At 43.2% G+C, this 23503-nt stretch overlaps 1 protein-coding gene across 1 annotated transcript; it reads left to right on the plus strand.

Moving 5' to 3' along the window:
- The first annotated feature begins 3365 nt into the window (after nucleotides 1-3365).
- GREM1 (gremlin 1, DAN family BMP antagonist) lies at nucleotides 3366-20304 on the plus strand. The gene is made up of 2 exons (XM_004055903.5): nucleotides 3366-3697; nucleotides 16318-20304. Exons 1-2 carry the CDS (start codon nucleotides 3531-3533, stop codon nucleotides 16871-16873), a joined length of 723 nt encoding a protein of 240 aa, XP_004055951.4. The 5' UTR covers nucleotides 3366-3530; the 3' UTR covers nucleotides 16874-20304.
- Nucleotides 20305-23503: the final 3199 nt, after the last annotated feature.

A 23503-nucleotide genomic window follows, 5' to 3' on the forward strand; every position in this document is an offset into this window, starting at 1 on the left:
ATCATTTCTTTTATTAGCTATGTAGCATTTTGCCATATGAATAAAATAATTTCTTATGCCTTCTCCTATATTTGTTGATGGACATTAAGATTGTTACAAACAATACCTTGATAAACATGCTTATACAAGTTTCTAGTCCTCATACACACGTTCAAATTTTTCTAAGGTGTTTACCTAGAAGTGTAATGTCTGGGTGGCATACTAAGTGCATGTTTGGTATTAATGCAAATTGACAAATTACTCTCTGAAATGATGGTACTAATTTACCCTCTCACTAGCAATGCATTTGCTTGCTTGCTTCTCTCTACCTTTTCCATTGCTGGATATTGTCAGACTTTTAGATCTCTGGTAACCTTATAGATAAGCAACAGTATCTTCTTATTTCAGTTTATATTTCTCTGATTTACTGGTGTAACGTTGCATCTTTTTATATTTACTGGCTGTCCAGGTTTCTTTTTTGTGAATTACCTGCCCATGTGCTTTGGCCATGTGCAATTTTTTTTTCCTATTGGGTTATTTGTGGGGATTTTTTTCTTACTAACTTATAAGAAAAATTCATTCTGAATATGATCCATTTAACTGGTATTTGACTCTTGTAAATATGTTTTTACTTAATCATTATCAAGTTTATAGGTTAATACTTTTTTTCTTTAGAAAGGGCATACAAGGTCAGTTCCAACTGTGTAAAGGGCTTTATTCTTTTTAAATCCTATGCAAGACAGCATACATAGTCTCTGCAATTGGATGAACAGCTGTAAATAGCTTTTGCAGATCTAAGTAAAAACTCTTCTCTAAAGGTCTTCAAAGTTATTCTCCAAACCTGGGGAGTAGCCCTCTTTTAGCTTCTTGGGGTTAGAGAGAGGCTAGCACATTCCATACACAGGTGGGCAAATCAAGAGGAAATGGACTTTACTTTTACGAACCAGTGGCTGAGCAGAATCTACTCTTCTCACAACCTCAAAGTAGTTTGAAAGTACTTTCATTAAATAAAATTAATCATTTAGTGATCATGGTTTAAGCATCATGGTTTAGGCATGACTACATCGAGTCATTCTACTTCTTCTCCCCTTACTAAAAGCAGGTTTTAATTATGTAACCATGTTTAGAGAGGTCTAGGGAGTTTTTACCCTTGTGCCTTCATCCTGATTGGATAATGGTTTGCAAGAACTTGTTAGGAGCTGTGGAAACACAAATATTGGGCAAAAAACTTGTGTTTCTATATAAATATTTACAAACATACTAGACTATAAATTCTTTGAGGTGAGGGCCTGTGTTTATCCTATCCACGATGGTTATACCCTCAGCATTTGGTTCAGCTGACAATCTTAGTGGGAATGTGCTCAACATTCTCAATCCACAACTATTTATTGAATCTGAGTGCTGTGTTAGACAATCTATATTCTATGTGCTTCATGTAATCACAGTGACCTAGACAAAATCCCTGCCCTTATGAACCTTACATTCTAGTGGCAGGAAATACTATAATGCCAGGGAGAAGGGAGAGAGAAATGAGAGTGAAGAAAAATGATGCAGTGATGCATAGCCCTCTCTATCTCTTTGGGATACAAAGAGCGGGCGTGTGTTGTGGGGAGGAGGTGGGGGCTCTATTGTAAAAAATATGGCCTGAGAAACTGCATGAGGAAGAGTCATCATGATTTGATACATGGAGATAGAGAAAACCACAGTGTCAGGGCTCCAAAAAAAAATCACTTCCATTTTGGGAGGTAATTTCAGCCTCTTTGTATTTTGATTTGGGGCAGTAGATAAGTCTTGGGAAAAAAAGAAGTGACTAAAGCTTTTATTTTAGATGAGAAGGACTTAATGAATTTGTAAAATATGCTCCCTTTTGTGGGGAGAAGTACAGCAGTTTGCACGTTGGGAGAACAGCTGGCTCCAATACAGCTTGGTGGTGGGCTTCGACTGAACTGGTCATCGCCTAAGTATTTTGTGTATTTCTGATTACCTATCTCTCCAGGAGCCCACGTGAGCAAGACAGGTCTTCAAGCTGGTTCAATGCTCCCATTCTGTAGGCAACCACAAACTGTGGCTCACTGGATGATTTAACAACTGATTGAGAATTGTAAAGTGCAGCCTCGAGTTCATGTGTAGAAACTGCCATCTGCACAGACAAAACATTCAGAGGACTAAGATTTTAAGGATACTAATGCAGACTTCCTTCTTGCTTCATTTATTTAAAAATATCTATTTCACGTTCCTAACACCATCTAGTAGATGTTTCTTGCTTCTTCCCCCTAACGCCGGACTAAAGAGAAAAAAAAAAATAGGCTGTTTTCTGGTCTGGTTTTGTTTTCCTAGTCAAGTACTTAAATTACGGGTGTTTCATAAGTATCTTTTGATGGATTTCATTGTTTTGTTTATTTTGCTTTAGACAATACAGACACCTTCATATTTCCTTCTGTAGCAAATCTTTTTCAAAGTCTTCATTTGACGTGGCTGATGGAGCTGGTCTGCAGATCTTGCAGACGTGTTAATTTTTGCACGGACTTTAACTTCAACACACAAAACTTACGGCCTCTCTGAGGAACCAATTTTTCAAGCTAAGAGAACAAATGAAAGTGTTCGCTCATCTTTCGAAAACTATTTATGTACTTGGTATCCGGAATGTGACATTGGTTTTACACGTTGGTAGGTTTTTGTCCTAAATTTCTGGGAAGTTACTTCCTCATCTAACGTTTTATTTTCCTGACTTATTCGTCTTTGATATGTTACAGAAAACCCCTCTCGCCCAGTGGCTGTTTTCTCTCTGTCTCTTAAGATAATTTAGGAACAGAAGCCTTGACTTTTGACGGTCTTTTAGTTTTATTCTCCTCCCGTGACTCCCCTCTGTACACTCACAGCCGAGGCCGCCGGCATCTGGGCTGAAAGAACCCGTGGCGGGCGAGGAGAGGAGGGTGTCATGTTGGCGACAGGCTCCTGCTGGCGGCCGGCGAGCCCGCCAGGTTAACGGGGGCGCCGGGGTCAGCGCCCTCGAAGTTGGGGGCCTCGGGCGGGGCCGCCGGGGAGCCACGACGGCCGCTCGACCAGAGCATCCCGCAGTCTCGTTCCCTCGAGAGGGGAAGAATGGCCGAATCTGGCACGATCCCACGGAGATCTTGCTCTTCCTAGTGCAGTCTCCGCTACTGAGCGCGGGACCAACGCAGGCGATGCCGGGCGGCCGACAGGGAAAGCCCAGACCTGGGGCAGAGAAGGAATGAGGGGCCGCCAGCCGGGGGGATTTCCTCCCGCTCTTCCCTCTCCAACGGGAGCGGAAAATGTGATTTGCTGTGCATTCCAGGCGCGGTTCCCTGGGGTGACCTCTCCCAGCCGGCCCGGGCGGGGGGAGCAGACAAAGAGGCGAGGCGGGCGGAGAGGGGACCCCGCGGGGAAGCAGGAGGGGTGCGGGGGGCGGGGGCAGTACCGGGAAAGGGGGCGGATAGCGGGTCTGGCGGCGGCGGCGGCGACTGGCCAATGGAGAGGCGCGGCCCCGGGCGCCGCGCTCTGCCGCCGGCATTTAAACGGGAGACGGCGCGATGCCTGGCACTCGGTGCGCCTTCCGCGGACCGGGCGACCCAGTGCACGGCCGCCGCGTCACTTTCGGTCCCGCTGACCCCGCGCCGAGCCCCGGCGGCTCTGGCCGCGGCCGCACTCAGCGCCACGCGTCGAAAGCGCAGGCCCCGAGGACCCGCCGCATTGACAGGTGAGCGCGGACGCACCCGGCAGGGATGTGAGTGGGTGTGGGGAAGAGGGCCGCAAACCAACCGCAGGACCCGCTCAGTTCCACGCGCGGCAGCCCTCCGTGCGCGCCGGCTCGGGTGCGCTGTTCGCGGGGGTGAATCGTGAAGAATCATCGCGGGGTGCTTCCTGCTGAGGCCGCGGACACCGTGACCTCGCTGCTCTGGGTCTGCAGGGAAACGTAGGAAAAAAAGTTGTCAGGAGCGGGCAGGATGACCCCCACATCCCGTTTCCACCTCCCGGAGGCCCCCGAGCACGCTCCTGGTGCTGGTGGCAGCAGCGCCTGGCAGACGCGCCCGCTTAGCGAGGGCGCGAAGTCCAGGCCGCCAGAGCGCAGGAGCATCCGGACCTGCTAGTCGGCCGCTGACTGCGCGGCGAGTTGCCTTGAGAGGGTCCCATGTGCTTGAGGCGCCGCGCTGGGTGTGGGGGCGTCTTGGGACGCCCATTGGAGTCCGCGGGTTGGAGCATCCGGAGAATCCATGATGCGTGCATTTGCCGATCCCCGAGGTGAGATGGAGACTGGCAAGGGCAGAGCCGCTGTGTTCAGCCACAGCGGAAAACCGAACGGTGGGTAACCCGACAGCTGCGGTGCGGGCCGCGGGGTCCAGCGAACCCGCAGTGCTCACAAGGCACACACCACACGCGCTCGCGGACCGGCCACGCACTCGCGGACGCTCGCTTCTCTACTCCAGTCTCTTCCCGGCCCCGCGCACGCCCGGGCTGAATAGTAGACGTTCTGGCGCCGGGCAGCGGCCACCGGCTGGTTCCCACTTCCGCGCGCACCCCTTAACTGTGTTCTAGAGGCCCCAGCCTCTCCTCGCAGCGCCTCACGAGCTCCTGAGGACTAGGGACTGGCGGCTGAGGCGGGTTGGCGGCTGCAACGAGCTGGGCGTCTTTCGTTCTCTCTCTCTGCCCGGCTGGCTCCGCTGGCCCCTCCACAGCTTGCGGAGCAAGGCCATAGCAGGGGACTGGGAGGTACATTGGGGCTGTCACCTCCTTGCTGGCCGGAGTTATTTGTAGACTACAGACTCCAGAAGAACACACGCGCCACCGCTCTCGCTTGGCATTGCCTTCAGATCGCAGCTCCTCCTTGGGGGTGCCCCAGCTTGGCATTTATTTGCCTGCGCCAGGCTCTGGCGACGGTCAGCGGGCCAGGCGGGGAGGGACGGACGGCAGGTGACCAGCCTCTGCTGTGAAGAAATTCCTGCGCGCCCGGAGCTGTCCCTAATGCGCTCCCGGGTCGAATCCGTCTACTGCCTTCCCCTCCTCGACCGACTCCGAATCTCGGCTCTTATAGACAGAAATACAGCTTCAGCGTTAGGGGTTAAAATCCCCTCTTAAACGGTCCGAGGGCAGAGAGGTGACCACCGATAGGTAATTGGATCTCCTGCTGGAAAGAGCAAATCTGAGCGGTGCGCGCGTCTGTTTATGTTCCCCATCGAGATGGTGCCAGGACACGAACTGATTAAAACAATCTATTGTGTTAAGTGGGTCACTAGGGTTTTAAGCTGTCCCAGGGACCCCAGAGTAGTGGCTTCCTTCTGGCTGTACACACAAGTTAAATAAATAGCGTAGAAGAGGTTAAGATAACCCCATTCTAGGGTGAGGAGTCCTCTTTCATCCCTAGGGCTTCCCCCTCCTCTTTTCTCTTTTTTTGGAAGGAGGGGGAGCATGAGAGTCTTGAGGAGGGGATGTACTTTTCAAAGCAAGGAGGGAAAGATCTTAAGAAAACTATATATTCTCACTGCCCCCCAAGCCAAGTCTACAACAGTAGGTGATTTGATTACTATCTCTGGATAAATGGCACTGTCAAATTGTTAATATTAACTATTTCAGGGATTTTTAGCAGGGTGGTGGCAGTATGTGTGCGTGTGTGTGTGTGTGTGTGTGTGTGTGTGTGTGTTTAACCTCCAGGTCATTGTAGGAATTAGAGTCTTTTGTAAACTTTGTAATTTCACAGGTTTCCTATTTTCTTAAAAGTTCATTTTTAGTGAAATGTTTTGGTAACCCACGCTCTGTAGGAAATCCAGGTTGGCTAATGCGGTCTTTATGTGAGTAGTTACACAGGGAAGAATAAAAACCTTTTATGTCCCACATCTCTGAATGAGGGCTGCCTACCCTGTCTTTGAAACTAAGCCGAAGATGCCTTCAGTCTGAATGGTCAAGTATTAAAAGTGATAAAATGCAAAGAAATTTCATGCCGCAGACACCTCCCCCAAGAACTGCTTGTTGACAGCAAAGCTGTGGAACATGTTCCACAACAGAGAGTAAAGGACAGCCAGGAAATATAAACCTTTTATGTAAAGGAAAGGCAGGTGGGGGACAGTGGTTAGGGGAGGTGACTGCAGCCTCCAACCAAAAGGCAACCATCAGGCAAGTGCTACCAGCCCGTGTCTTCGATCTGCAAGGAATTTTCTTTAGTTTTAACATATGCTCTTAGAAATTCAAAGTACAACAGGAATTCCTGGGACAAGAGAAATCTTTTTATTCACATGTGAACATGAAGATACAAAATAGATAATTATTTTATTTATAGCACTCTTCAAATTGTATTGCATTAGAAAACATATCCATTGACCCACTGTTAAGGACAGCACTGGGTGTCAATAGGACAGTGGTTAAGGACCTGTGTTTGGGGCTAGATAGAATTGGGTTTAAACTGCTGGCTGGGCTGGGCACAGTGGCTCACACCGGTAATCCCAGCACTTTGGGAGGCCAAGGAGGATGGATCACCTGAGGTCGGGAGTTCGACACCAGCCTGACCAACATGGAAAAATCCCGTCTCTACTAAAAATACAAAATTAGCCAGGCATGGTGGTGCATGCCTGCAATCCCAGCTACTTGGGAGGCTGAGGCAGGAGAATTGCTTGAACCCGGGAGGCGGAGGTTGTGGTGAGCCCAGATAGCGCCATTGCATTCCAGCCTGGGCAACACGAGTGAAAACTCCGTCAAAAAAACAAAACAAAAAACAAACAAACAAAAAAAACGCTGGCTTTCCCACTTATGAGCTGTGTGACCTTGGACAAATTTCCAACTTTTCTGAGTGTAGATTCCCTGATTGGTAAAAGGAAGATGATATTATCTACCTCATATTTTGTTATGAAAAATAAATGATAAAATTGGGTCAGAATTCAGCATAATGCCTGGCACAGTAAGGGCTTCAAAATAAAAGGTAACTCTTATTATTAGTAATGGTGTTAGGAAAAGTAGCAATGTTATACAGAACTAGGATATATCACAGGGTAGTTCTGAAATTAAATCCTGAATCCTGGCCAGGTGAGGTGGCTCACGCTTGTAATCCTAAGCACTTTCGGAGACTGAGGCAGGCGGATCACGAGGTCAGGAGTTTGAGACCAGCCTGGCCAACACGCTGAAATCCCGTCTCTACTAAAAATACAAAAATTAGCTGGGTGTGGTGACAGGCGCCTATAATCTCAGCTACTTGGGAGGCTGAGGCAGGAGAATCACTTGAGCCCAGGAGGCGGAGGTTGCAGTGAGCTGATATCGTGCCAGTGCACTCCAGCCTGGGTGACATCTCTTAAAAAAAAAAATCCTGAATCCCACACTATGCAGTGACTAACACATCTTTCACTACAGAACAGAACCTGTAACTTGGCCATCTCTCAGCAGTGCTGCTCAGTGAACATTTAATAATTTATTACTTTCTAACTCGTTTCTTGTTGACCTCAAGAATTGTACATAGTCATTAACTTTCCTAAGAAAATCTTTGACAAACATAGAGCTCCTGAGATATTTCACAACCAGGTGGTCTCCTCCCTGTCCTGTGCAATGTTGGGCCCCAGCCTGATTTAGCCGACCTGGTCTTCAGACTTGAGAGGCTGTTTAGGGTTCTTACAACGCAAAGGGGATGAGACTTTATCCTCTACCTGTGTGCCAACAAGGGATTCTTCTTATCTCCTTGGTGCAACTTGTCTGAAAAAGAAAGTCAACACAATTATCTTTTTAAAAGTTAAAGATCAAATTAAAAATAAGCTATAGTTTTCCCAAAGATTTAGACCTGAGGAAAAGGAATAGATCCTTCTAAAACCTGGCCTGCACTTAGAGCATTTGTAGTCACTTCCACTATTTCTTACGCTGAGAGAATAATTTGATGTCATGCCTATTGAATGTCTTTCTAAAGCTTGATTCATCAGGAGGAACTGACCAGAAGTCCATGCACAGACATTTGGCTTTCACTGTAATTCCTACTCAAAACTCCCTTTGACTGATTGTGAGCAGGTTGCTTAGCTAAAATGAGAAATACAGCAAGAAGAGGGATGGAAAGAGCTGGCTTAAACTTTCCCAAAGACATCATGAACACTGGGAACAGGTCATACATATACCATTTTTATTTCTCAGTCCTCAGAATTAGAATATTGTGTTCCTAGAGGCTTTGTGAAAATTGGAATACATTGCCATGACCTGCACAGGATAGAGGTGGTTAATATGGCTTATCTTGCTTGTAGATGTTTACTCTTGATCCCTAAGGGAAACTGGAAGGAAAGCATGCTGTAGAGAGGACCTGCTTTGAGAGTATGTGTCCTCTGGGACAAGTGGAATGAAAGAGAGGATAGAGGCAAAGAGAAAAAAAGGTGGAGATGGGGTGAGACTTGCTGGTGGACAGTTGCAAAGAAAACTCATGATGAGAATAACATCACATTTCTTGAAGAAGCTGAACTGCATTGATGGGAAGTTGAGGCAGAGTTTGAAAAGAAGATATACTGTCTGCAAAAAAGAATCAACGGAGATGTCAGGTATCTTGATGCACCCTGAGTCTATGAGATGCAGCTTAATTTAATTTAATGATATGAGTAGGCCATTTCATAAGTGGTGGAAATTACCATAAAGTGTTTGCAGCTAATGATGGCGCATGAATGATGTCATAGGAACCTAAGTCTGGATGAGCTATGGATTGAATTTTTACTATGGGACACCCTTCTATATGTTGCTGTGGAAAAGAATTGTCCTCAAGAAATGTACATCTTCTGCATTTCCTCTACATCTCTGATATTTACAAAGTGCACATTATTTGGTGATACTACAACTGGGATTTCAAGTGCACATCATTACTATTTCCTTCACTGAAGAATCAAGAGCAGTCTGGGGGTGGGGAGAGCTTGAGTGATTGACAAGGATGTGGCAGAGCCCTGGTTCCACTATGAATTATAGTTCTTACCCTGCTTATTGTCACTCATGTAGAGCAGCTAGTGTGCCTCAGAGCACTGCTGTTCTCTGAGAAGCTGAGGTCTCGATTGACATTCTTGAAGTTGGTGTTTACTTCTCTCTGAATAAACAAAGTTTGGCAACTCAGACATCTTACAATAAGTACTAAAGATTTTTGAAGAATAGGCTTTTAAAAAATGAAAAAACATCTCACTTTCCGTAGCTAATAAATCTTATTTTGAGGAAAATGTACTTTTCTTTAAAGAAAAAAAAAAAGCCTGTCTGTCACTCTAGACCCTTTGGTTTAGAAGGTAGGCACACTCCTGTAGAAACAGAAAGTCTGTCCAAATTAAAACTGAAAACCACAGTTGACTAATTTTGAATTTATAGCTCTGCTGTTGGCTTCTGCAATAGTATTAATTTCAATGGCTTCAATTAGAAAATGAAACCCATAGCATTCCATATGAGAACAGGTAAAAAGTCAGGGACATTTGGAGTTTTCCAAGAAAAAGAAAGACAAGTCTTAGGAAGCTCTCTAGGATGGAAGGAATTTGCCACACTGAGAGTCAGACATCCAAAGGATAGCAATTGGCTCTTCTGCTCGTGGGCACCGGTGAAGGCATTTTAAAATGCGAAGAATGGTACCTCTGTAAATCAATGAGGTTCATAATAATCATGCATTTACCAAATTTTTATAAGCACCTGCCTTGTGCCAGGCACTGAGGGTAAGGTGATGAATAAGCCCTCATCAACTGTCAGACTAGATATTTACTCAATAACAGATGTGAAAATGCCAAGAAGGAAAAGTCGAGTATAAAGAAAGCCTTAAGTTGGTTCAGAGAAATAAAATTGCATTTTTCGGATAGATGTTTATGGACTCGGCCTTATGAGGTAAACTTGTCCTATGCAGTCAACATATATTCCCAGTTAGTCTCAGATTGGCCTCTGTGATGACAAACTCAGAGGGTCCTGGTCTAGGAGGGGTGAATTTGTCTGGAGGCCATTTTCAGGAGGTATGGAGGAAGACTGGGGCATAGGCCTGGGGCCATCCCGTGTACTCCTCCTCTGAAATGGGGAGCAACTGAATTGTGTTTTATTTTAGATCTTTGTCCAAATTGAATACCAGAAATTCGTGAAACCTTCTCAAATTCACACTATATTTTGAGACCAGGAGAAGGCTCCTTGAGAAATTGCCACACTGTCTTATCCTAGTCTCTGGAAAAATTCAGTCCTGTATTATAACTGGGCTTTTCTCATAAGTGCTTTTTTTTTTTTCTTTTTATAATACGTTAAGTTCTGGGATACATGTGCAGAATGTGCAGGTTCGTTACATAGGTATATACGTGCCATGGTGGTTTGCTGCACCCATCAACCCATCATCTACATTAGGTATTTCTCCTAATGCTATCCCTCCCCTAGCCCCCCACCCCTCGACAGGCCCCAGTGTGTGATGTTCCCCTCCCTGTGTCCATGTGTTCTCATTGTTCAACTCCCACTTATGAGTGAGAGCATGCGGTGTTTGGTTTTCTGTTCCTGTGTTAGTTTGCTGAGAATGATGGTTTTTGGCTTCATCCACGTCCCTGCAAAGGACATGAACTCATCCTTTTTATGGCTGCATAGTATTCCATGGCGTATATGTGCCACATTTTCTTAATTCAGTCTATCATTGATGAGCACTTGGGTTGGCTCCAAGTCTTTGCTATTGTGACTAGTACTGCGATAAACATGTGTATATATGTCTTTATATTAGAATGATTTATAATCCTTTAGGTCTATACCCAGTAATAGGATTCCTGGGTCAAATGGTATTTCTGGTTCTAGATCCTTGAGGAATTGCCACACTGTCTTCCACAACGGTTGAACTAATTTACACTCCCACCAACAGTGTAAAAGCGTTCCTATTTCTCCACATCCTCTCCAACATCTGTTGTTTCCTGACTCTTTAATGACGGCCATTCTAACTGGCGTGAAATGGTACCTCATTGTGGTTTTGATTTGCATTTCTCTAATGACCACTGATGATGAGCTTTTTCTCATATGTTTGCTGGCCCCATAAATGTCTTCTTTTGAGAAATGTCTGTTCATATCCTTTGCCCACTTTTTGATGGGGTTGTTTGCTTTTTTCTTGTAAATTTGTTTGAGTTCCTGGTAGATTTTGGATATTAGCCCTTTGTCAGATGGATAGACTGCAAAAATTTTCTCCCATTCTGTAGGTTGCCTGTTCACTCTGATGGTAATTTATTTTGCCATTCAGAAGCTCTTTAGTTTAATTAGATCCAATTTGTCAGTTTTGGCTTTTGTTGCCATTGCTTTTGGTGTTTTAATCATGAAGTCTTTGCCCATGCCTATGTCCTGAATTGTATTGCCCTGGTTTTCTTCTAGGATTTTTATGGTTTTAGGTCTTACATTTAAGTCTTTAATCCATCTTGAATTAATTTTTGTATAAGGTGTAAGGAAAGGGTTCAGTTTCAGTTTTCTGCATATGGCTAGCCAGTTTTCCCAATGCTATTTATTAAATAGGGAATCCTTTCCCCATTGCTTGTTTTTGTCAGGTTTGTCAAAGATCAGACGGTTATAGATGTGTGGTGTTATTTCTGAGGCCTCTGTTCTGTTCCATTGGTCTATATATCTGCTTTGATACCAGTACCATGCTGTTTTGGTTACTGTAGCCTTGTGGTACAGTTTGAAGTCAGGTAGCGTGATGCCTCCAGCTTTGTTCTTTTTGCTTAGGATTGTCTTGGCTATACGGGCTCTTTTTTGGTTCTATATGAAATTTAAAGTAGTTTTTTCATAGACATCTATAGAACTCTCCACCCCAAATCAACAGAATATACATTCTTCTCAGCATCGCATCGCACTTATTCTAAAATGACCACTTAATTAGAAGTAAAACACTCCTCAGCAAATGCAAAAAACAGAAATCCTAACAGTCTGTCAGACCACAATGCAATCTAATTAGAACTCAGGATTAAGAAACTTACTGAAAACCACACAACTACATGGAAACTGAACAACCTGCTCCTGAATGACTACTGGGTAAATAACAAAATTAAGGCAGAAATAAATAGGTTCTTTGAAACAAATGAGAACAAAGACACAATATACCAGAATCTCTGGGACACAGCTAAAGCAGTGTTTAGAGGGAAATTTATAGCACTAAATGCCCACAGGAGAAAGCGGGACAGATCTAAAATCGACACCCTAACATCACAATTAAAAGAACTAGAGAAACGAGCAAACAAATTCAAAAGCTAGCAGAAGGCAAGAAATAACTAAGATCAGAGCAGAACTGAAGGAGATAGAGACACAAAAAACCCTTCAAAAAATCAATGAATCCAGGAGCTGTTTTTTTTTGAAAAGATTAACGAAATAGACAGCTAGCCAAACTAATAAAGAAGAAAAGAGAGAAGAATCAAGTAGACACAATAAAAAATGATAAGGGGGATATCACCACTGATCCCACAGAAATACAAACTACCATCAGAGAATACTATAAACACCTCTACACAAATAAACTAGAAAATTGAGAAGAAATGGATACATTCCTGAACGCATAAACCCTCCCAAGACTAAACCAGGAAGAAGTCGAATCCCTGAATAGACCAATAGCAAGTTCTGAAATTGAGGCAGTAATTAGTAGCCTACCAACCAAAAAAAGCCCAGGACCAGACAGATTCACAGCCGAAGTCTACCAGAGGTACAAAGAGGAGCTAGTACCATTCCTTCTGAAACTATTCCAAACAATAGAAAAAGAAGGACTCCTCCCTAACTCATTTTATGAGGCCAGCATCATCCTGATACCAAAACCTGGCAGAGACACAACATAAAAAAGGAAATTCAGGCCAATATCCCTGATGAACATTGATGTGAAAATCCTCAATAAAATACTGGCAAATAGAATCCAGCAGCACATCAAAAAGCTTACCTGCCACGATCAAGTTGGCTTCATCCCTGGGATGCAAGGCTGGTTCAACATACGCAAATCAATAAACGTAATCAATCACATACACAGAACCAACGACAAAAACCACATGATTATCTCAATAGATGCAGAAAAGGCCTTCGATAAAATTCAACACCCCTTCATGCTAAGAACTCTCAATAAACTAGGTATTGATGAAACATATCTCAAAATAATAAGAGTTATTTATGACAAACCCACAGCCAGTATCATACTGAATGGGCAAAAGCTGGAAGCATTCCCTTTGCAAACCGCCACAAGGATGACTTCTCTCACCACTCGTATTCAACATACTATTGGAAGTTCTGGCCAGGGCAAGCAGGCAAGACAAATAAATAAAGGGTATTCAAATAGGAAGAGAGGAAGTCAAATTGTCTCTGTTTGCAGATGACATGATTGTATATTTAGAAAACCCCATCATCTCAGCCCAAAATCTCCTTAAGCTGATAAGCAACTTCAGCAAAGTCTCAGGATACAAAATCAATGTGCAAAAATCACAAGCATTCCTATACACCAATAATAGACAAACAGCCAAATCATGAGTGAACTCCCATTCACAAGTGCTACAAAGAATAAAATACCTAGGAATCCAACTTACAAGGGATGTGAAGGACCTCTTCAAGGAGAACTACAGGCCACTGCTCAAGGTAATAAGAGAGGACACAAACAAATGGAAAAACAAACATTCCATGGTCATGGATAGGAAGAATCAATATTATGAAAATGGCCATACTGCCCAAAATAATTTATAGATTCAATGCCATCCCCATCAAGCTACCAATGACTTCCTTCACAGAATTAGAAAAAACTACTTTAAATTTCATATGGAACTGAAAAAAGAGCCGGTATAGCCAATCCTAAGCATAAAGAAAAAAGCTGGAAGCATCATGCTACCTGACTTCAAACTATACTACAAGGCTACAGTAACAAAAACAGCATGGTATAGTATAAGTGCTTTTTTTTAAAAGACAAAGTAAAGTAATTTTTTTGTTGTTGGGGTAAAACAAAAGCTCTGCATAAAGAGCAGGGATGTTGTAACATAAACTGACCAAAGGTGGGAAACCTACAGTTGGAGCAGAAGCTGAATGTCACATTATCAGCTCCGAACTTATAATGTTCTAAAAGTACTAGGTTAATGTTGGAAAGATGGTGCCATTTAAAGATATCTTAAATTCAATATTTAATTGTCTTAATTTGACATTATCCTAGAGTTGAATGGTGTTTACTTACCATGTGCTGCTGTTCATTAGAAAATCTAGATCCTACACTGCCTTTGTGCAAGGTAATTGCTCTAATAATACCAACCTGTCCAGTTTTGGTGGGAGAAATAATGTTACTGTTAAGTTGCACTTAGTGGTTATTATGTGTAATACTGGTATTCCAAAGAGAGAAAGAAAATGGTTGCTACACAGCTGTGTTCTTAGGTTCAGAAAACCACAGGAGTGGGACAGGAGAACCTTCAGGATTCAGGTCCGATTGTTGTGATGGCCGAAGGAGGGAGACTGTGAATTTGAAACTGCATCCATTGAAAAGAAAATCCCTCCACACTTTAATAATTCTCTCCGTGCCCCATGGCAGCAAGTGCTTATAGGCCTTGCTACTCAAAGCTTAATAAAAAGGCAGACCTGCTGAATCATAATCTGCGTCTTAACAATATCCCCAGATATCGTCTGCACTTTCTTTTTTTTTTCTTTTTCCTTTCTTTCTCCTTTCTTTCTTTTTTTTTTTTTGAGACACAGTCTCGCTCAGTCACCCAGGCTGGAGTGCAGTGGCGCGATCTCGGCTCACTGCAAGCTCCGCCTCCCGGGTTCACGCCATTCTCCTGCCTTAGACTCCCGAGTAGCTGGCACTACAGGCGCCCGCCACTACGCCCGGCTAATTTTTTTGTATTTTTAGTAGAGATGGGGTTTCACCGTGTTACCAGGATGGTCTCGATCTCCTGACCTCGTGATCCGCCCATCTGGGCCTCCCAAAGTGCTGGGTTTACAGGCGTGAGCCACCGCGCCCGGCCAATTGTCTGCACTTTCAAGTCTAAGAAGCACTGTCCCAGGAGGAAAATCTTTTTAGTCTGAGGCTTCTCTCTTGCACTCTCCTTTTTAAAAATATGCTGCTCCTTCTCCACCTTTTCCTCTTCTTCCACCTTTTCTGTCTGCCTTTACTACCTCCCCTGAACACTCAACTTGTAGAAGAGTTCCCCTTTCTCTGAATTGCATTCTTCACTTCATTCATTCTTTTCTCTCTCTGTCTATGGTTTCCTATTTTTTGTTGGTTTTCCCTCACCTCACCTCCTTGTTATTTTTTGCCATTGTTCACGTATCACTGCCCTTTCAGACCCATATCTAGCTTCTAACCTATCCACTAATTCATTGCCACTAATTTATTCAGCATGCCCATGCCATTTATTAATGTAAATATTTGCACATACTTGTTCTATCATGCCCATTTTTCTACCTTTTAAATTGTATATACACAGACACATTAGTGACACATTCACACAATAGTGAATGACATATTTCACTATTTAAAAGGTAGAAAAATGTATATCGTGGTACAAAGAATGTGAGTATCTGTGCCCAGTTTCAAGATGAGAATAAGTGAGAGGTGAAGCCTCATGAGTCACGTCACCTACACGCTACTGTCTTTCATTCCATCTGCAGTACTGCCACACATTTGGTTAGTTCTCCAATTGCTGTCACAGTGACATCGAGTTGGATCTGAACAGCGTACCTGGGGAGACGAAGTATTGGTATCTTTGCTTAAATGGAGTCATTTACTGAGAGACAAAGTGACATCTTTAAGACCAGATAGCAAGTTACTGCACCAGGAGCGCGACCTTTCCTGTTTTGTTGTTTTCCCTCTGTCAAATGCCTTTTGGTCTCCATGAATCTCTCCTTCCACATATGATAAAAATGCAAAGTCTCATAAGCATTCCCATCTCAGGAAGCCTCAGGCTAGTTGGGGAGAAAAGACTGGGACGTTTCTGGAGGAATGAAGTCCTCTGGGCAGAGAGGTTAATTCATCTTGCTGTAAAGCAAAATAGAAAATAAGTTCCCCTCAAAAGGTGCAAAGGTCATAATGGCATTAACATAGTAGGTGCTTACTAAATATTATCAAATACAAGAATGAATATAGTTAAGTGAACGTAATACAAAGTGAAATGTGGTTGGTGCCAGAGGCCAGGAAGAAGTTCTTGTGAGAATAGGTGCAGAGAAGAGCTAGGCCCTGGCTGAATTTAAACCTTGACTTAGTCACTGTGGGACTCTGGGTGAGTTACTCCATGGATTGATGGCTGGGTCATGGAGATAATAGTACCAAGTTCATACAGGTACTGTGAGAAGTAAATGGAACATTTCACGTAAGTGTTTAACAGTGCGTTTAAATACTAGGTGCTATTATTATTAATTTTTAAATTAACTTTGCCATGTTTTGTGTCTTCCCCTCTCTGTGCTTCCTTTCTTTAGTATGAGCCGCACAGCCTACACGGTGGGAGCCCTGCTTCTCCTCTTGGGGACCCTGCTGCCGGCTGCTGAAGGGAAAAAGAAAGGGTCCCAAGGTGCCATCCCCCCGCCAGACAAGGCCCAGCACAATGACTCAGAGCAGACTCAGTCGCCCCAGCAGCCTGGCTCCAGGAACCGGGGGCGGGGCCAAGGGCGGGGCACTGCCATGCCCGGGGAGGAGGTGCTGGAGTCCAGCCAAGAGGCCCTGCATGTGACGGAGCGCAAATACCTGAAGCGAGACTGGTGCAAAACCCAGCCGCTTAAGCAGACCATCCACGAGGAAGGCTGCAACAGTCGCACCATCATCAACCGCTTCTGTTACGGCCAGTGCAACTCTTTCTACATCCCCAGGCACATCCGGAAGGAGGAAGGTTCCTTTCAGTCCTGCTCCTTCTGCAAGCCCAAGAAATTCACTACCATGATGGTCACACTCAACTGCCCTGAACTACAGCCACCTACCAAGAAGAAGAGAGTCACACGTGTGAAGCAGTGTCGTTGCATATCCATCGATTTGGATTAAGCCAAATCCAGGTGCACCCAGCCTGTCCTAGGAATGCAGCCCCAGGAAGTCCCAGACCTAAAACAACCAGATTCTTACTTGGCTTAAACCTAGAGGCCAGAAGAACCCCCAGCTGCCTCCCGGCAGGAGCCTGCTTGTGCGTAGTTCGTGTGCATGAGTGTGGATGGGTGCCTGTGGGTGTTTTTAGACACCAGAGGAAACACAGTCTCTGCTAGAGAGCACTCCCTATTTTGTAAACATATCTGCTTTAATGGGGTTGTACCAGAAACCCACCTCACCCCGGCTCACATCTAAAGGGGCGGGGCCGTGGTCTGGTTCTGCCTTTGTGTTTTTGTGCCCTCCTGGGGACCAGAATCTCCTTTCGGAATGAATGTTCAAGGAAGAGGCTCCTCTGAGGGCAAGAGACCTGTTTTAGTGCTGCATTCGACATGGAAAAGTCCTTTTAACCTGTGCTTGCATCCTCCTTTCCTCCTCCTCCTCACAGTCCATCTCTTCTTAAGTTGACAGTGACTATGTCAGTCTAATCTCTTGTTTGCCAAGGTTCCTAAATTAATTCACTTAACCATGATGCAAATGTTTTTCATTTTGTGAAGACCCTCCAGACTCTGGGAGAGGCTGGTGTGGGCAAGGACAAGCAGGATAGTGGAGTGAGAAAGGGAGGGTGGAGGGTGAGGCCAAATCAGGTCCAGCAAAAGTCAGTAGGGACATTGCAGAAGCTTGAAAGGCCAATACCAGAACACAGTGAGGCTGATGCTTCTGAGAAAGTCTTTTCCTAGTATTTAACAGAACCCAAGTGAACAGAGGAGAAATGAGATTGCCAGAAAGTGATTAACTTTGGCCGTCGCAATCTGCTCAGACCTAACACCAAACTGAAAACATAAATATTGACCACTCCTATGTTCGGACCCAAGCAAGTTAGCTAAACCAAACCAACTCCTCTGCTTTGTCCCTCAGGTGGAAAAGAGAGGTAGTTTAGAACTCTCTGCATAGGGGTGGGAATTAATCAAAAACCTCAGAGGCTGAAATTCCTAATACCTTTCCTTTTTCGTGGTTATAGTCAGCTCATTTCCATTCCACTATTTCCCATAATGCTTCCGAGAGCCACTAACTTGATTGATAAAGATTCTGCCTCTGCTGAGTGTACCTGACAGTAGTCTAAGATGAGAGAGTTTAGGGACTACTCTGTTTTAGCAAGAGATATTTTGGGGGTCTTTTTGTTTTAACTATTGTCAGGAGATTGGGCTAAAGAGAAGAAGACGAGAGTAAGGAAATAAAGGGAATTGCCTCTGGCTAGAGAGTAGTTAGGTGTTAATACCTGGTAGAGATATAAGGGATATGAGCTCCCTTTCTTTATGTGCTCACTGAGGATCTGAGGGGACCCTGTTAGGAGAGCATAGCATCATGATGTATTAGCTGTTCATCTGCTACTGGTTGGATGGACATAACTATTGTAACTATTCAGTATTTACTGGTAGGCACTGTCCTCTGATTAAACTTGGCCTACTGGCAATGGCTACTTAGGATTTATCTAAGGACCAAAGTGCAGGGTGGGTGAACCTTATTGTACTTCGGATTTGGTTAACCTGTTTTCTTCAAGCCTGAGGTTTTATATACAAACTCCCTGAATACTCTTTTTGCCTTGTATCTTCTCAGCCTCCTAGCCAAGTCCTACGTAATATGGAAAACAAACACTGCAGACTTGAAATTCAGTTGCCGATCAAGGCTCTGGCATTCAGAGAACCCTTGCAACTCGAGAAGCTGTTTTTATTTCGTTTTTGTTTTGATCCAATGCTCTCCCGTCTAACAACTAAACAGGAGCCATTTCAAGGCGGGAGATATTTTAAACACCCAAAATGTTGGGTCTAATTTTCAAACTTTTAAACTCACTACTGATGATTCTCACACTAGGCGAATTTGTCCAAACACACAGTGTGTGTGTTTTGTATACACTGTATGACCCCACCCCAAATCTTTGTATTGTCCACATTCTCCAATAATAAAGCACAGAGTGGATTTAATTAAGCACACAAATGCTAAGGCAGAATTTTGAGGGTGGGAGAGAAGAAGAGGGAAAGAAGCTGAAAATGTAAAACCACACCAGAGAGGAAAAATGACATTCAGAACCAGCAAACACTGAATTTCTCTTGTTGTTTTAACTCTGCCACAAGCATGCAATTTTGTTAACGGAGATGACTTGAGTTGGCAGCAGTAATCTTCTTTTAGGAGCTTGTACCACAGTCTTGCATATAAGTGCAGATTTGGCTCAAGTAAAGAGAATTTCCTCAACACTAACTTCACTGGGATAATCAGCAGCATAACTACCCTAAAAGCATATCACTAGCCAAAGAGGGAAATATCTGTTCTTCTTACTGTGCCTATATTGACTAGTACAAATGTGGTGTGTCTTCCAACTTTCACTGAAAATGCCATATCTGTACCATATTTTATTCGAGTCACTGATGATGTAATGATATATTTTTTCATTATTATAGTAGAATATTTTTATGGCAAGATATTTGTGGTCTTGATCGTACCTATTAAAATAATGCCAAACACCAAATATGAATTTTATGATGTACACTTTGTGCTTGGCATTAAAAGAAAAAAACACACATCCTGGAAGTCTGTAAGTTGTTTTTTGTTACTGTAGGTCTTCAAAGTTAAGAGTGTAAGTGAAAAATCTGGAGGAGAGGATAATTTCCACTGTGTGGAATGTGAATAGTTAAATGAAAAGTTATGGTTATTTAATGTAATTATTACTTCAGATCCTTTGGTCACTGTGATTTCAAGCATGTTTTCTTTTTCTCCTTTATATGACTTTCTCTGAGTTGGGCAAAGAAGAAGCTGACACACCGTATGTTGTTAGAGTCTTTTATCTGGTCGGGGGAAACAAAATCTTGACCCAGCTGAACATGTGTTCCTGAGTCAGTGCCTGAATCTTTATTTTTTAAATTGAATGTTCCTTAAAGGTTAACATTTCTAAAGCAATATTAAGAAAGACTTTAAATGTTATTTTGGAAGACTTACGATGCGTGTATACAAACAAATAGCAGATAATGATGAATAGTTCACACATAAAGTCCTTTTAAGGAGAAAATCTAAAATGAAAAGTGGATAAACAGAACATTTATAAGTGACCAGTTAATGCCTAAGAGTGAAAGTAGTTCTATTGATTTGTCATTCCTCAAGATATTTAATATCAACTGCATTATGTATTATGTCTGCTTTAATCATTTAAAAACAGCAAAGAATTATATAGACTATGATTGAGGTACCTTGCTGTGTAGGAGGATGAAAGGGGAGTTGATAGTCTCATAAAACTAATTTGGCTTCAAGTTTCATGAATCTGTAACTAGAATTTAATTTTCACCCCAATAATGTTCTATATAGCCTTTGCTAAAGAGCAACTAATAAATTAAACCTATTCTTTCTGTGTGTGTGAGCGTGCGTTTGTGTTTGGTAGTGTTCCTAGGGCAGAGGTGGAGCAGGGATGCACTTATCATGGGAAGGGAGGTAGAAAAGAGAATTGGATAGCCTGTGATCTTCGGTGGAATTTATTCCTTTTGCCTAGGGCTTTCAGACCCTGCTTGATTTCCGTAGGACACTTCAGGTCGTGGCAAGGGAGAGCTGGTCTGCAATCGGAAGTACCAGCCTCTTCCCTAGAGCACAACTAGAAAGAAGAACTATAGAGTGTTATAAGGAAGCCCTGAGATGGAAGGACCATCACATAGAAATGATAATAACTTCATTTCAGGGTGTTCCAGGGGAAAAGCAGGAGAAAGATTTGGGGCTCAGTAGAAGGAAAAGCTTCCTAATGATAAGAGTGATTGGCAATACCATGAGGTACCTTTAAAAGATAGTGAACTCCTGTCCTTGGAAATATTAAACCACAGGCTAGGTATCATTTAATAGGGGTGTGAGGTAGAGTAAGTCACTGCCCTTGGTGTGCAATTGTGAACCTGTCAATTTCTGAGGTCCCTTTCTACTTAGATATATAATACAAGATTTCTATTAGGTATGGGTGCTGTGATGATAATGAAAATCCCAGCAGCTATGTATGGGATGGTTACACCAGACACTGCTAAGGATTTTCTTTGAATTGTTTCTCACTCAATCTTCACGGTAGCTCAGTGAGGTAGGTACCATTATCACTGCTAGAAAGCAGTGAACTTATATGGTCTTACTGTGGCACTGGGTCCTTAAACACTATGCAAAACTGTAAGCAGCTTTTATCGGTTTGTTCTTTTAAGAACATAACACAGCACTCTACAAATAGATCTAACTAGATTGTTCACATCTAGCGATTAAGGCCACCCTGAGATTATAGTTGCATCATCAGGAACCCAAGATCTGAAGCATTCAGTCAAAGCCTCTTGGCCACCTCTCTTTTTGTTATGGCCTTCTTGGACTTGGAGGGGGAGAACGGAAGCAAGTACCAAGGAGACAGTGTTCTCAGAAAAGCCACACCCATTAGAAAAATACAAGGCCTGAAAGGTGTGAGTGGGACTTGACACGGAAGAGCATTTCAAGCTTAAGAAAAAAAAAAAAGTGTGGGAGGATGTCAGCAACAATGCTTGAGGTTCCCTGGTCCCCCAAAGAGTCTCTCCTCCATAAAACCAATGAGAATCTGACAAAAATAGATTCAACTTCTTATAGCTCTGGAAATTAACTGAAGATGTATAGCAATTTGCAGAGCATTTATTCAAGAAAAAGACTAAATCTCTGTGAGCACTGTGATATTGTAACTTGCACTACTCTCATCTCCCCCTCTCCAGCTCCACAATAGCTTTGAAACCAACAGCCTGCAATTACCGTGAAAATCAGCAGTCTGGCAGCCACTGAAGGTGACAGAATGGAGTTGGAGTTCTTTCAAAGTTCCATTCCTAGTCAATTGTCATTATTTGACCTGTTTGGCAGGCCCTGGAAGCTCCACTTGCAAGGCTATATTTGACCTGACTGGAAGCTTCCCAGGGTAAAAAACTTTGTCAAAACAACTAGAGGCAATTGATTCTCTTTGTGGCTGCCTGGGGTAATGTATAACAGTTGGGGAAAGCAATTGGCTAAATAAAAAGCCTAAAAGGAGAAGCTGGAAAAAGAGATTTTCATAGGGACTTTGAAAAGCTCCAAAGTGTTATTGGCAATCTAGACTGCCAAATGCATAAATAGGACTCCATCCATGCCCAGGACTGTGCAGATGCTCAGGAAAGACCCAAGAAAGCCTTAAGCTCTCACTTCAAGCTGATCTTGAGGCTCTACACAAGCCATAAGTAAAGGGAATGCAGAGTTGTCAATTGCATGGTGGAGTGTTGAGTGTGCCTCAGCATTCACACAGAGCTCCTTGGCAGAGACTGGTTGAATTATTGATTCCAAGTGTTTGGGGAAATCCGTGTACAACTATTAGATGACCACTAACCAAGCAGAGACTTCAGTGTCCACACACAACAAAAAATACAGACTTTACAGAATTAGTTCAGAAAAGTCATTAAACAAAGAAACAACAACAAACCCTGGGGAAATGACAGTACGATCAAACCATGCATGGCCCTGCCTGCATGTGGGAATCCTCATCCAAGTCATACTTTCTAAACATCATAAAAAGCCCAAACCAGTCTCCTTTCCTGGCTCTCTCAAGTCATTTTCAGACCAGGTTAGGAGACGTGAGCTGCTCTCCACAAAAAGCCTCATGTGAGTAATAAATGTTTCATACTCTCTTGGGGTGTGTGTAACATCATCAGTCTCAGCATCTAAACCAAATTTTGGTGACATTTCATCTTGTTTATGCAGATGTCCACCACACCTATAAATAAACAAAGTACTGAAACTGATTCAAGAAAAAATAAAAATCTGAATAGAGCTATCACAAGTAAAGAGATTAAATAAGCAATCAAATAACTTCCCAGAAAGAAAAGCCCAATTTCGGATGTCTTAACTGATTAATGTTAACAAATATTGAAAGAAGAATTGGTACCAGTTCTTCACAAACTCTTCCAGAAATAGAAGAGGAGGAAACACTTTCCACCTTATTTTCTATAACTAGTATTACCTTGATACCAAATTCTGACAAATACATCAAAAATAAAACCATAGACCAATATCTCTTTTAAATGTAAATGCAAAAAAATTCAACAAAATGCTAGATAACTGGGTCCAACAACATATGAAAAGGATTATATACCTTGACCAAGCGGGATTTGCCCCAGGAATGCAAGATTGATTTAATCATCAGTGTGATGCATCATATTAATAGAATAAAGACAGAAACCACACAATCATCTCGATACACACAGAAAAATCATTTGGCAAAATTCAACACCCCTTTGTAATAAAATCACTCAACACACTAGGAAGAGAAGGGAACTTCTTCAACCTCACACATGGCATCTATGAAAAACCCACAGCTGGCCGGGTATGGTGGCTCAAGCCTGTAATCCCAGCACTTTGGGAGGCTGAGCCAGGTGGATCACCTGAGGTCAGGAGTTCGAGACCAACCTGACCAACATGGAGAAACCCTGTATCTACTAAAAATACAAAAAATTAGCCAGGCGTGGTGGCAAATGCCTGTAATCCCAGCTGCTTGGGAGGCTGAGGCAGGAGAATTGGTTGAACCCAGGAGGTGGAGGTTCTGGTGAG

This window comes from Gorilla gorilla, chromosome 16 (assembly GCF_029281585.2).
Source record: "Gorilla gorilla gorilla isolate KB3781 chromosome 16, NHGRI_mGorGor1-v2.1_pri, whole genome shotgun sequence".
Lineage (NCBI taxonomy): Eukaryota > Metazoa > Chordata > Mammalia > Primates > Hominidae > Gorilla > Gorilla gorilla.